The sequence below is a fragment of the Gouania willdenowi genome, chromosome 1, assembly GCF_900634775.1.
Source record: "Gouania willdenowi chromosome 1, fGouWil2.1, whole genome shotgun sequence".
NCBI lineage: Eukaryota > Metazoa > Chordata > Actinopteri > Blenniiformes > Gobiesocidae > Gouania > Gouania willdenowi.
The window spans coordinates 34,965,343-34,979,740 of NC_041044.1; the positions used below are offsets into that span (position 1 = coordinate 34,965,343).

A 14,398-nucleotide genomic window follows, 5' to 3' on the forward strand; every position below is an offset into this window, starting at 1 on the left:
TGGACAATACATTTTTTTCTTAAGCACTAATATTTCAAGTCACAGAAACTTTAATTTAGCATGTTCTGTAAATCAAAGTGCTCTCTGGTTTGCTTTCTTTTCTGTGTGATTTCTTCCTTGTTTTCCACTTTCATGTTAATGGTAATTACCTGAATGTAACGAGTATTCCCAGGGCCAGTAGCAGAGCTCCCAGTGACAGAGAGTAGCCCACCGTATACATGATCCGTAACTGACTGAGGATTTGCCCATAGTGTTGCTGCAAGGCCAACACAAACAAAGAGTCATTTCCATATTGTGTAGCACTCAAAGACACATCTGCACTATAGAACATATTTCAATATAAATATATATCTATATATATATATATATATATATACTATATATTGGCCGTCTATGAATACGTTTCTGAAAATCATTCTAACAGATGGAAAACATTTACACACAGAGTTATTTTGAATAATGTCAAGTTAGCGTGCACATCACAGTGTTGGTCGACCATCTGCCACCTCATGCAGCTTCAAATCTGGTATCCATCACTGAGGGACGCATGGCATGTACACATGCTGTACATTTCATGTACAGATACACACACCGCAATGTAACTCACACAAACCTCGCCAGGGTCGTCCTCACACTCGCTTGTGTTCTTTTTGGCCCATTTACCCTCTTCGTCACAAACTCTGTAGACCAAACCCTGCTGAACTACTAAGAAAAATACAAACAAATACATAATAGTAGTGATAACATACATTTTTGAAGCATGGGAAATCGTCAGGGCATGGGGATCAACCCTTTAAATTTAGGAAAAAACATACATGGGACTTCTTCTTTAAATCATTTTACTACAGTATATAAACACACAATGCCTTAAAATTCCTTAAATTGTTCTGTCAGGCTGAATTAATCTTTATCAACAGTCATGAAAATATCCAATTGAGTAACAAATCTCAAAATCAACCCGAGAAAAGGCAATATGCTAACATGTAACTGATTGCTGTAGTTTCTACCGTTAAGAATATACAGTAATTCTTTTTTTTTTGTGTTTTATTCAAAGTTTAACTGTGTACTGCAGTGCATCATGGGTAAAAAAAAATAATTACAGTAATTAGCATCAATTTTCTACAAAAGATATATTGTAAAACTACAGGAAATCTCTCTTCTCCCTGTAGAGTGGTGTATTACAGTTATATTGTTTATGTGGGACCTCCCTCATGCACACATGGCGATTTGAAGAGGGAACAGATTTCATCCACCATTCAGCAATGTTCACAGTCAAAAGCCTCCACAGAAACTACAACACCAAGCTAGCCTGTCTGAGCAGGACCCCTATTTTCCCCCTCATGGGGGGAAATAGGGGGGATGATGACGACGCCTCCCCTGACCTCCATGTATCGGGAGAGGAAGAGGAGGTTGACGCCTTCATCACTCCGGCCCGGACTGCACTGCCTGCCGCCTCCGTGGCCTGAGGAGGATGAGGAAGCACAGCAGCCTCTCTCCCCGGTGGAATCACACCTGCTCCCGTGGCTGTCTGTGGTGTCCCCTGAAGACCGAGCCTGCTGACCAAAGAAGACCGTCTCCAGTCTGACCTCTCGGTCTCCATGCTCACAGCCCACCAGGCTAAACTGTCTGTGTTCTGGCTCGGATTTCAGGAGTTGTTCAGAAAAAAACCTCAGGCAAAGACTCTCAGGTTCTAAAGGTTTAAAGTAAAACTGTATGTTTTTATTAAATAATATGTTTTTTACAGCTCTTACTCTGGTTTTATTTAACAGGTGAAGGGAATCTCATGCATAACCATTCAGAATGCTTCACAATATGCATATCTTTTAAAAGCTGCTGATAGAAAATAGAATTACCTGTAAAAAATGTGAAGTTACAGCTATTTACTGGCAATTTTTGTTGCCAAGTAAATACTGTAAATTGTATTACAAGATAAAAAGAAGAATACAACAAAATACCACTTTTCTGTAAAAAAAAATACAATAAATTGTAATTCATATACAACAAAAACATGTAAAAGTTATACTGTTATATACTGTAATTCTTTTTACAGTAATTCAATGTGATATTTACAATACTTTATTGGCAACTTTTTTGCCAAGTGTTTACTGTAAAATCTCCAGTAAATTCTTTACAGTGTATTTAAGCCAAAGGATTCAACCATATTATTAAAATTCAGCAAGGGATGCTATCTATTGATAAAACACACGCCTCATAACTTTTTAATAGCTTTCTGAAATCACAAAAACCATTCAACGCCTATTCACGCAGGAAGCAGAGGCTCCTTTCATCCCACTGGTTACCAAGGTCAACCTTGAGCTATGACTCACTGAAAAGTGCAGTAGCAGAACTTCAGCTGAATGCTGTGTCCTTGAGTTTCTCAAGAGTTCCACACCTCTGCAACTATCTGTGTCAGTCAGTGTAGAATCTGTTGTCAGAAAATGTGATCCTGATCTTAAGGAAAAAATGCAAAGTGAATATTCATCATCCAAGATCTTGAGCTACTTTATGGATGTGCAGCGGGTTGAGAGTTCATCACATGAACCTGATCCTTCTTTAAATGAGAAGTAAACTTTATAAAGACAACTAGACTTACAAGATTTTAAAGCAAAACACTTGTAAATGAGGTTAAAGATACCTTCATACAGCAATAAATAAAGCTGGTGGGGATGATCATTTTTTTCTTTATTAGATAAGGACTTAGCGGCACATCCACAAAGCAGAGAATGAAGCACAATAGCTAATAGTGCCAGGAAAAGCACAATGTCTGTGGCGGCACTTGGCGCTAGAAAAATTAGCTCTAATCAAATACCGGCGCTAACACGCCCACAATATTTGCCAGTGAGCGCAATTTGCGCTCAGATGGATGTACGGAAACTATTTATTCACACCAGTCACCTACAGTACATCAGTCATACTGGTGGTGGTAAGCTATAATTTCAAAGTGCTGGTAATACACAGTCTCACCGACGGTAACTGCACTGCTTTAACTGCAAGTGGCATATAGCACTGGTGTTTTTGGATGAAGTGCTATTTGCTTTGAGGCTTATTTCCATACGAGGGTGGCAAAATTACGCAGGAGTAATGAGTATTCCAGCGTTTACATACATTCCAATCAGACCGCCGCTACTGGTGGTTGCGATGCAGTTTGCGTCCATATTCTGGTTTGCGTGTTCTCCGTGATCGCACATGTCATTTTTTCTCTCATTTGCCCCGGTTTTAGTGTTGCAAATCCTTTTGAGGATCTGGCCCATAATTTAGGCCTCATAGAAGGATAAATCGAAAATCATTTGCTTGAAAAATGTATGCAAAGTTTTGAAATTTTTTTTGGATCATTGCAGTAAACACTTTCAGTTCTGTAAACGGATACATGGAAATGTTTTTACACCATTCTGACCGTAATTTCCAAAAATCTCTGCTAAAGAGACTTCCCAACACATTTGGACTTGAAGATTTTTCTTTCTTATAATTAATTTTATATTTTGATAAGCACATTGAGATGACTTTGTTGTAATTTGCACTATACAAATAAAGTTGAATGGAACTCAGTTTCAAAAAGATCTGAGACACTCAGAGGGACTGTTGTTAAAAAGCCTTTATTCCATGAGGGCTGTTTAATCATAAAAACCAATGGTTTTGAGGGCTATTTAATCATAAAAAAACAATGGTTTTTATGATTAAACAGCCCTCATGGAATAAAGGCTTTTTAACAACAGTCCCTCTGAGTGCCTCAGATCTTTTTGAAACTCAAAAGTTGGATCCCCAAACTGAAGAGCACCAGGGAGACAACATTTTTTTCAAGCAACTTTAGAACACAATGAAACCCATGCAGCACTCCATACAACAGTTTTTTGACTGAGTAAAAAAGGACTTTGGAATTGAATTGAAGTTTGCGCAAAACAATGGCAGATGTTTTATTTTGGGGCTTACATGGAAAGATCCATCCGAAATTGAATGTCTGTGATATCATGGTAATATAAATCGATGTCAAGAGAAACACTGTCCTCCTTGTCTGGTGAAGAAACACAAGAAATCACAGTAAAATGATTAAAATCTATGCATTTGTCTACTAGACTCCACATCCCACAATGCAATGCGCAAAACTTTTCTGAAAATGTCAAAACAGTGTTTACAGTGGAGATCAAAACAAACTTTTGAGTGGCAATTTCAACCTTTCACCTCTTGTTAGATCAAATTATCTTTAATTTAATGATCTTTGATTCCTACAATGTCTTTGATTAAAAAATAAATAAAAAATAATCATCCATAGGGGTTTTAAGATATCTTTTCATGGAGTGATCAATTCAAATAAAATTTTTAAGTCTAAAGGTTGCATATGTTACTGAGTGGGTTTCATCCTTTATTTTTAAACTTTGGAATACCAGACGTGTATCATACAGAATATATCATAATGTCTCTAAACAGTTGGAAAATAAAGGTCACAAAAGCTTTCAATGTTGTGCCACATCACGTCACCCAGCTGGATGTATACATATCGCACTTAGTAAATGCTGAACATACCTTTATGATGCCATGGTAAAAACCACGGGCAGGAGACATTGACAGTAGTTCCCGGGAGACCATCAGGCCAGCACACATAGAAGTCAAAGGTCCGGTTGCACACCAGCCCTACAGTTGATGTCAAATCATTGAAATCTGTGCAGGTGAGTGTTTTGCAGGTCAGGTTACGTGTGTGTACCTTCACGCTGGCAGGAGAGAGGCTCACCTGTGGCAGGGGGTGTAGAATTGAGGTAACCCAGGCACTGGCTTCTGTAGCTGCTCCACTTCTCCTTCACAAGGTCCAGAGAATTAGCGGAGGAGACCTACAGGTGAAGGAGCCGTGCTGAAACTTAATGCAGAACTTCATACCAAATGATCCTCAAAAGCATATGCAGAGTTTGAGAAGGGGGGGGGGGTTAGCATGGGGAGCAATGCCCCAAAATCTTTCACTACAGTTTTCCCAAATTCATTTAAAAAAAATACGATTCTTAATATAATGTACACAATACATAAATATTTTAGGTGCCATCAATCACAGTAACTGTACAAAATATATTAATTTATTTGTTGTTCTTTCAAAAAAAAAGTTATTTTTTGGTCATGTGACTTGGTTCTATTTCATAATATTTCGTGAGATGTCTCACTATGGAATACTCGCTCTCTGCAGCTCTCAGAAGAACTTTTTTCAATCCGCCAAAGCCCTGATTGGCTGGAAAAGAACGGTCCATCCACCTTCGGCTGTCGGCTCTCTTCCAACGTTGTCACTTTTGAAAGAAAAATCCTTTACTATAAGCAGCGTGGTAACAGTACCTGCCATCTCCACTCGGCGTGAGGCCTCGGCCTTCTCCGGGCTTCTCCGGAACTTCCGTTACCACGCTTTCCCCGGAAACGAGCTGTACTGTACGCTTGTTCCTGGGGGTATGTCTCGCCATTACAGGGTCTGCTCCTCTGCTGTTGGGCAGGCTGCTGCCGACAGAGGGCTCCACTGCCTTCCAGTTAGGCTCTCTAGTAGTGTGCGATCCGTCGCCTCAAGAGGGCACCACAAATGGTTTCTCCGGTCACTGGCAGCCTGCCTACGGGAGAGGGCACCATCGTACCATGGCTGGTGCCTGCCAGGGTGAACGAGCGGGAGCGCTTATCCACCCTCTCCGTCAAGAGGGAGAAATGGGCAGCGATCACAGCTCCACCATGGGTACTGCGGACAATATCGAGGGGTTTACAGGCTGCAGTTTGCGGCTGTCCCTCCCCGTTTTGCCGGTGCAAATACAGACTCAGCCCCAGGGAAACCCGGCCCGTGTATTGCAGGAGGAGATCGGCTCTCTGCTGAGCAAAGGAGCCGTCTCAATTATTCCACCCACACTGTCGCAGAGCGGTTTTTTACTACAGGTATTTTTCTGGTCCCCAAATGAGGGGGGCCGGCATTTGCCCTATCTTGGATCTACAGCTTTGAACAGATTTCTCAGGACACATAGTCCAGGATGCTTAAGCACGCTACCCTTTTACGCCTGGTGAGTCAGGGAGATTGGTTCATGTCTGTTGACCTGAAGTGATGCGTATTTCAACATTCTGATATATCCCCCTCACAGAAAGTACCTGAGATTTGCTTTCCGGGTGATATGTTATTTAATACCATGTGCTCCCCTTCTGCCTCCGAGGGTGTTCGTGCGTTGCACGGAGGCTGGGGAGGCGGGAGCATCTGCTTGGCCACATATTTGGACAATTGGCTGCTTTTGGCACAATCTGAATCAGAGGCCACAGCGCACAAGCATTCTGTTACGTCACCTATCCAACCTAGGGTTCGTGATAAACAAGGAAAAGAGCATGTTGTCCCTGGGACTGTCTCTGCGCTCGGTGCCACTCACCGCGCACCTATCGGCGCAGTGGGTGGAGATGTTCAAGACATGCCTCGCGCTGTTTCGAACGGGGAAACTCGGATTGATGGCTTCGGCCATCCACCTCAGCCGCCTCCAAATGAAGGAATTCCAGCTGTGGGTGACCTCTCATGGGCATAGCCCTTTGTGTCATGGCTCATGGAGGGTTCTGGTTACGCCGTATTGCAGCGCAGCTCTACCTCAGATTTCCTGACGCACAGTGTCTCCATGGAAACAGTTACGTCCAGGAAAGTGATCTCCATGGACAACAGCCTGACGGGCTGACGGGCAGACCTCCGATGCTGTCACATAAATTATTTGGAATTGTCAGAAGTGTTCCTCTTGCTGATCCACTTCCACCCATCTCTCAGGGGACATCATGTCCTGGTGAAGACTGACAGTACCACGGTGGTGGTGTATATCAACCGTCAAGGTGGTTTACCCTCCCGTCGGCTGTTGTATCGGTTGTCAGTTGTGATGATCTCCTCTCTTTGAGAGCGATGCACGTTCTCGGTGTCCTGAACATAGGTGCTGACCTGCTGTCGCGCGCCAGAGCATGGAGGATACATCCACTGGTGGTGCAACTGTTGTGGGCCCGCTATGGATGGGTGGAGGTGGATCTGTTTGCCGCGGAGAAAAACATGCAGTGCACGTTTTTCTCCCTGCATGTCACGGATGCACTCCTCGGTGTAAAGCAATGGCCGCACACACTGCTTTACGGGTTTCCCCCGTTGGCTTGAGTGTAGCCTGTTCCACTGTAAAAGTGTATTTGGCGGCGATCGCAGAATTTACATTAATTATCATGAATTTACAACTTTAATATAAAAACTAGGATTTTTAATGATACGGTCAGCCTCACAGAACTAAAAAAGTCAAAAAAAAATTTAGGGGGGAGCTGCTTTGTTCTTGTAAATAGGACATTATATTTTACATTTTGACAATTGCTTTGAGATCAGGTTGTAAATGCTCCTCTCTTGTTGAAATAACTCTAATTTTTATTCCAGGAGACTAATCTCTTTTAAACCTGAAACCTAAACTTGTTTTGATTATACTATATTCTATGTTAGACAGCTATCATTTCTGCTGGAAAAAGTTGTCGCTAATGGATTCATCCGCCAACTATCTGAGAAGTGTTTGCTTGTTTGTTCTTTGCGGTCTTGATGATGTCTTAGTTGAACATCAAACAATGCTGACCGCTGAATGCTCCTGGTCCTGGTTATGTGCTCACTTGACTGTAGTAATTACTCACTTTGACAATTCTCCATTTCTAATACAACCAAAAACATTTACTACTTTTAATAAGCATCTGAATTTAATCCAATGGTATGTCAAGAAACATTATCCATGAATCTCCAATCTGCATTTTTGACAAGTACAAGATGGCTAAATTCATAATCTGTAAAGTGTGAGAAAATGTGGTAACAGTTTACTTGAAGTTTTAAACATAAGGCTGACATTATCTGTCATAATTATGAATAAGGTGTCATGAAGGCTGTCATTAAGTGTTGTTTGCTAAATTATGACACCTTTGAAGCTATGTTGGCATTTTTTGAGTTAGGTGGAGGGATCTCGTGGGGTTAGGGTTAAGGGTTAGAGGTAGACTGGCCATCTGACATACCGGGCATTGTCCCGGTGGAACGTCAACCTACCTGGTAACATGGCGAAAAATGGTCCAAAAGTGGCAAAAATGTAGCAAGAAAAGAGTGTAGAGTGAATAAAATGGGCCAAAAGCAGTCAGAAGTGGCCAAAAAAACGGCAAAATAAAGAGGAACCAGGTGGTATTGATGGCAAAGGATAGCTTTAATGAGCAAAATGTGGCAAAAAAATAAATAGTAAAAACAGGCAAAAAGTGGCAAACAATAGTGAAAAAGGGCTAAAATGTGGAAAAAAGAGGCAAACAACTGATATTTATTTGGAAAAGTGAGATAATTTGGTTGAAAAGTGGGCAAAAAAATAAATGACAAAAAATGGATGAAAGTGTCAAAATTAACTTGCAAAAATGGACAAAATCTGAAAAAAGTAGGTAGAAAAAAGGGTAACGAACGACACTTAATGACAGCCTTCATGACACCATATTCATGCTAATGACAGGTGTCATGTCATAATAAGGACAGCATAATGTCAGAATTATGTATAAAACTTCAAGTAAAGTGTTACCGAAAATGTCAGTGTGTGTGTGTTTAAGAGTTAGTTCAGACCTACCTTTGTGCAGCTGCAGAGCAAGAGCAAGGCCCAAAGGAGACACACCTGGGACATCCCACTGATGCTGGGAGGAATGGGGTCACTGGGGACCAGAACTCAGAGAAGGCCCAACACATGAGGCCCTATCTCACATTCCAACACACACACAACACACACACACACACACACACACACACACACCACACACACACACACCACACACACACACACACACCACACACACACACACACACACACACACACACACACACACACACAACACACACACACACACACACACACACACACACACACACACACCACACACACACACACAACACACACAACAACACACACACAACACACACACACACACACTGTTTTAAATCCCAGTGTGGTTTTTTTATAACCCCTGGTATAACTTGAACCTAAAAATTCACATTCAAAATCACAAATGAACCTGCTATTAATGTGCGTTTGTCTGTATCCAGTATTTCTTTATCAGTAGAGACTCGCGATTGGACGCCCATCTTGAGCCACGCAGTTGGAGAACAAAACGAAATCTGAAACGTTTCTGCAAAAAACACCTTGACCATAAAAACATTTTTTGGCTAAAACGTTTCAAATTCCATTCTATTCCAATCTCTTCACTGATGAACCACATCTTCAGCGTGTGTGTGTGTGTGTGTGTGTGTGTGTGTGTGTGTGTGTGTGTGTGTGTGTGTGTGTGTGTGTGTGTGTGTGTGTGTGTGTGTGTGTTGCATTTGAGTTTTCCTCCGACAACAGACCTTTTAACCCTTAGTGTTACAGTATTAATTCTCCTTCTCTTGTCTACACATGCAATTCTTATCAGCCACGCAAACCGGCAAACATGTTTACAAGGTATTTACTTGCGCGGTGTGTAGATATTGCTACTTGCTAGACAATCACATAGAATGAACCAAATCGTGTCATGAGAGAAAACTGCTGAAAGCTTTCAGGTTATGGCATTGATAATACATATGAATTCCTTATCAGTGCGGCTGCAGACTCAGGCCACATGTGCTACCGTGCAGATTTTCTGGTCTCCTGTTTGTTGTTTCATTTTAAAATATATATATATATATAATCAATGTTTTTCCTGCTCAGGAAGCCTCAAAGCAGGAACAAAGCAATAACCCACAACTATATGAATAATTCCAAATAATTTCCAAACAAAATGAATTTACTCTTTACAATTACACTAATAATCAGATCATATGAATACACACTAATGTGCTAAGTCTGACTGAACCTTTAAGAACCTTAAATACAATATAGGTGCAACAATGGAAAGTACTTAAGTGTGTTTTAAAGACGTCAGGTAATTTGTTACAATTATACACCCAACCTTTACAGCGAAAATTATTTTTTGTTTTAAAATGATCAGCGGACATTGTGAAACCACAAAAAAAAAAAATCAAATGACCAGACAGTAGCCGATTAATTAGATTAAACGTAATGCACGACGCCAAAACAGCAGTGAACATTTTCTCAGTTTTAGAGTTCATAAATTTATTTATACTCAGAACCTGAGAATTTCTTTTATTTTGAATTAAATTCATTGGTGTTATTTTATTCAAAAAAAAGAACTGTACATTTTGACAAACCTTTTATTTTATACAGATTACTTTGTGGAAAATAAATTAAGTTCCAATTGTGCAAGATTTGGTCTCTTCCTTTTTAAGTTCATACATGAGATGTTTACTGTATGCAAGGGAACCGTGGTGAGATTTATTACCAAAAATAAACGTGGGGGTGAAAGTAACTAGTAACTTTTACTTAGAGTACTATTTAATTGAGCTACTTTTTACCTGTACTTGAGTATTTTACGTATGACTTACTTGTACTTGAGTACAATTTCAATCAATTAACAGTAACTACTTGAGGAGGATATTTCAGTACACTTGTGTGCGTGCATGTACTTTTAATACATGTGCTGGCCAGTGTTTAAATCAAAATCTAAATCAAACTCCATGAGTGATGGTTTCATTCACAATATGTACTTGTGCGTGGGCTTGTTTCAACACTCACTATTACAGTTACATTTCCCCAAGGATGTTTGAGTACACAAAAGGAATGAAAGGATTTATTGTATCCTTCTCTCAGACAAATAAACACACACACACTAGGTTTTCTGTGCAAAATCAACACTTCAGACTTCACCTTCAATTTGTTTAATTTTTACTTGAATTTGTTCTTCTTCCAACCATACATTTTCTATATTTAAAGCCTTATCTACATTCAAACATCATATTAATTTTCCAAAAACATATTAGGAGAAAATGCAGTCTAGTTTGGATGAAAATGGTGTTCTCGGAGCATTCATAACAAATTCAGCTTGTTCTGGAACTGTGACATAGAGCTCACTGACAGACAGCAGCACCATTAATTCATTACAAAATAACCATAAAACATGAAAATAAAACAGCTTACACTCAGATGTGACAATGTTTGCTGACTTGCTACACATTTGCTTGTTCACTAACGCTTTTTTATGAAAATTAAATCCACAATGCAACTGATGGGGTTTTCTTGATAGTGTGTAGAGGTTCCAAAAGTGCATCGTGAACACAAAGTTAGACACATTTAAGGTGGAAAAATAATTCGCTATTCTCCGGCGTTTGTAATAAATAAAAGGTAACCTATTGAGTTATATCTTTTTATAACAGGTACTAAATAAGCTGTAAAATACACTAAAACATATTATTCATCATGTTTCTCATCTCTTGGTTACCTTTTTAGTAGGGATGTAACGATTAATCGTAAGGCAGTTAAAAATCGATTCATAGGTATAACGATTCACATCGATGCTGTGAAAATTGAATCGCAGTACTTTTTTTAACCAGCAGAGGGCGCTACCCAGAAGTGTTGGCGGCGAGCCAAATCTGCTAATACTTTCTTTCTGGCCGCCTTCTACTCTTAAACATATTCATAAATGATTCATTACCCCTTTAGCGCCGAAAGAATATCTGTAATATTACGTGAATATCTGTAAAAGTCACGTTTTTCTATTAGCTCTGTCTGCTAGCATAGCTTCTCTTCTTCACTGGTGGAATAACTGCATGCCAACCGACCACTGGGTTACCAGCGCCCTCTGCTGGTTCAAACAAATATCTGACCTAAATACAGTAAAATGACTGTTTTTTTTGTTTTGTTTGTTTTTTTAGTCCAATTGTTAAGGCACAAAATACATTTTCAGTTGCACTTTTAAAAAGAAAAATAACTATTATGCAGTTTTGTATTGTTTACTATAAAACCAGAATTTAAATAATAAGCTTCTTCTTCATTTGTATTATTCCTTTATTTATTTCATTCAAGATTTATTTTTAGTTAAATTGCATTGTTTTGAATAGTTTATCAAGGGATTCTTTTGACAATGAAAAATAGTATAGTATTTACCCAAAAAAATAAAGGAATATTTTTCAGTCATTTATATACAGTCCCATTTTGTAAAATAAATCGTGAGAGAATCGTATCGTGAACCCAGTATCGTGAATCGAATCGTATCGGGAGTTGAGGGAATCGTTACATCCCTACTTTTTAGGCTTCAATTAAATGATTGGTTTTAAAAATTTTGATGTGTCTGAGCCTTTATTGCGCCAGTATAGCCTTGATTTATCTTATTTTATTAAATGGTCAAATATGGGAAAGCTTGATATGAAACATTTTAATAATTGTTCACTACATATGTGTAAAACTGTACATAGAACTGTAACATGGTTCCCCAGTTTTGCATTAAATTACTGTATAATTGACAATTATATTATACTTTTTAAGGCAATTACAATTACAAAGTAAATTATCTGAACTTTATTGCATTTTAATTACGATTATGACAGCAACATATTTTCTAAATTACAATTACAATTAATTATCAATTATGCGATTACAATTATAATTGACCCCAACCCTGGTCGATGGTCATCCTGGCACATTTTGTGCTTCTCTTGTCAGTTTCTGTTCTTTAATTCTACTGGTTAAAAGTAAAAGTCTTTTCACCTGTTATTAGAGCATCGATCTTTCAACAAAACTGCACATACGCCAGTCACGAAACAAAAATAGAATAAAGAATAAAAAAAAATAAACACAACGACACAAAGAAGAAATCAACCGTGAGCATCTTCAAGCAGAGTAAACCTGAAGTACTTTGACCTCAAATAACCAAATGACCAATCACAAAGACATTCTCAGAAACATTCTGCCCCCATTATCACCAATGCATTTGCATGTGAGTCACAGCACTGTTAAATAACCACATTACCCATGGCGAGCACCTCCCAATTATGTTGTTTGAATCAATAAGCCTTTCCTGCATGAGCATACAGGGTATGTAGGCGGTAACACAGACAGGGGTGCATGGCTGTAATTGGGGTTAACTAATATAGAATTATTATTTTCAGTCTGTTCACTATGGTTACAGCATTCACAAAGATACTTTCTCATCTCCACTGTTTGCCTTTTTTGCTGTCGTCATCTGATGACTTCTCGTCTATCTATTTAACAATTAAATAGAACTGAATTAAATTGAATATGTCTCCTTGACCCCCCTTTTATTTATATACGGTGGATTAGTGGTTAGCACGTCCGCCTCACAGCAAGAAGGTCCTGGGTTCAAGCCCTGGGGTGGACTTGGATCCTTTCTGTGTGGAGTTTGCATGTTCTCCCCGTGCTGCGTGGGTTTCCTCCGGGTACTCCGGCTTCCTCCCACCATCCAAAAACATAACTGTAAGGTTGATTGGAGTCTCTAAATTGCCCATAGGAGTGAATGAGAGAGTGAATGGTTGTCTGTGTCTGTGTTGCCCTGTGATGGACTGGCGCCCTGTCCAGGGTGTACCCCCGCCCAGCGCCCTATGAGAGCCGGAGATTGGCACCGGCAGACCCCCGCGACCCTGTTAAACAGGAATAAGCAGGTATGAAAATGGATGGAGATATATATATATATTATTGTATTGTTTATTTTATCTTCATTGAACTATTTTTTGGGTGTTTTTTTGTGGGGGGGGGGGGGTTCTGTATGATGCCTTCTGTTGTCTTTTTCATTGCACTTTGAGCTGTCATGACAGTAAATTTCCCAAATGCAGGATGAACAAAGATTTTCTACTCTAACTATTTTGTTGAGGGTCGCTTTACGTAATGATTCGGAAATATTGCATACAGGGAAACTCGGGAACAGAAATTAAACACCCCTGTCAAAACCGAATTGACCTAAAAGCCAAAAATATGTCTGATGCCTTTTAAAAAAAGGACCGTGACGTCGCCCGGTATGGCGCAGCCGGGGCCCCACCCTGGAGCCAGGCCTGGAGCTGGGGCTCGAATGCGAGTGCCTGGTGGTCGGGCCCTTGCCCACGGGGCCCGGCCGGGCTTAACCCAAAAGGACGACGGGGGCCCGCCCTCCTGTGGACCCACCACCCGCAGAGGGATCCGTAGGGGTCGGGTGCAGAGAGGACTGGGTGGTGGTCAAGGGGGGTTGCCTCGGGGCCCGGTCCGCGTCCACAGCTTCTGGCTGTTGGGACATGGAACGTCACCTCGCTGGGGGGGGAAGGAGCGTGAGCTTGTGCAGGAGGTTGAGAGGTACCGGCTAGATATAGTCGGGCTCACCTCCACGCGCAGCTTGGGCTCTGGATCCCAACTCTTGGAGAGAGGCTGGACACTCCACTTCTCTGGCGTTGCCCGCGGGAAGAGGCGGCGGGCTGGGGTGGGCTTGCTTATTGCCCCCCAGCTCAGCCACCACGTGTTGGAGTTTACCCCAGTTAACGAGAGGGTCGCGTCCCTACGCCTTTGGGTTGGGGACAGGTCTCTCACCGTTGTTTCGGCCTACTGGCCCAACA

At 40.6% G+C, this 14,398-nt stretch overlaps 1 protein-coding gene across 1 annotated transcript in view; it reads right to left on the reverse strand.

Annotated features, from left to right (window-relative positions):
- Positions 1–14,398, reverse strand: part of LOC114469042 (glucagon receptor) — a 90,070-nt gene that overhangs the window by 25,537 nt on the left and 50,135 nt on the right. The window contains 5 exon segments of the mRNA XM_074783817.1: positions 150–256; positions 614–702; positions 4,519–4,626; positions 4,724–4,820; positions 8,571–8,692. Coding sequence (XP_074639918.1) covers positions 150–256; positions 614–702; positions 4,519–4,626; positions 4,724–4,820; positions 8,571–8,624 — 455 coding nt within the window. The 5' untranslated portion in view covers positions 8,625–8,692.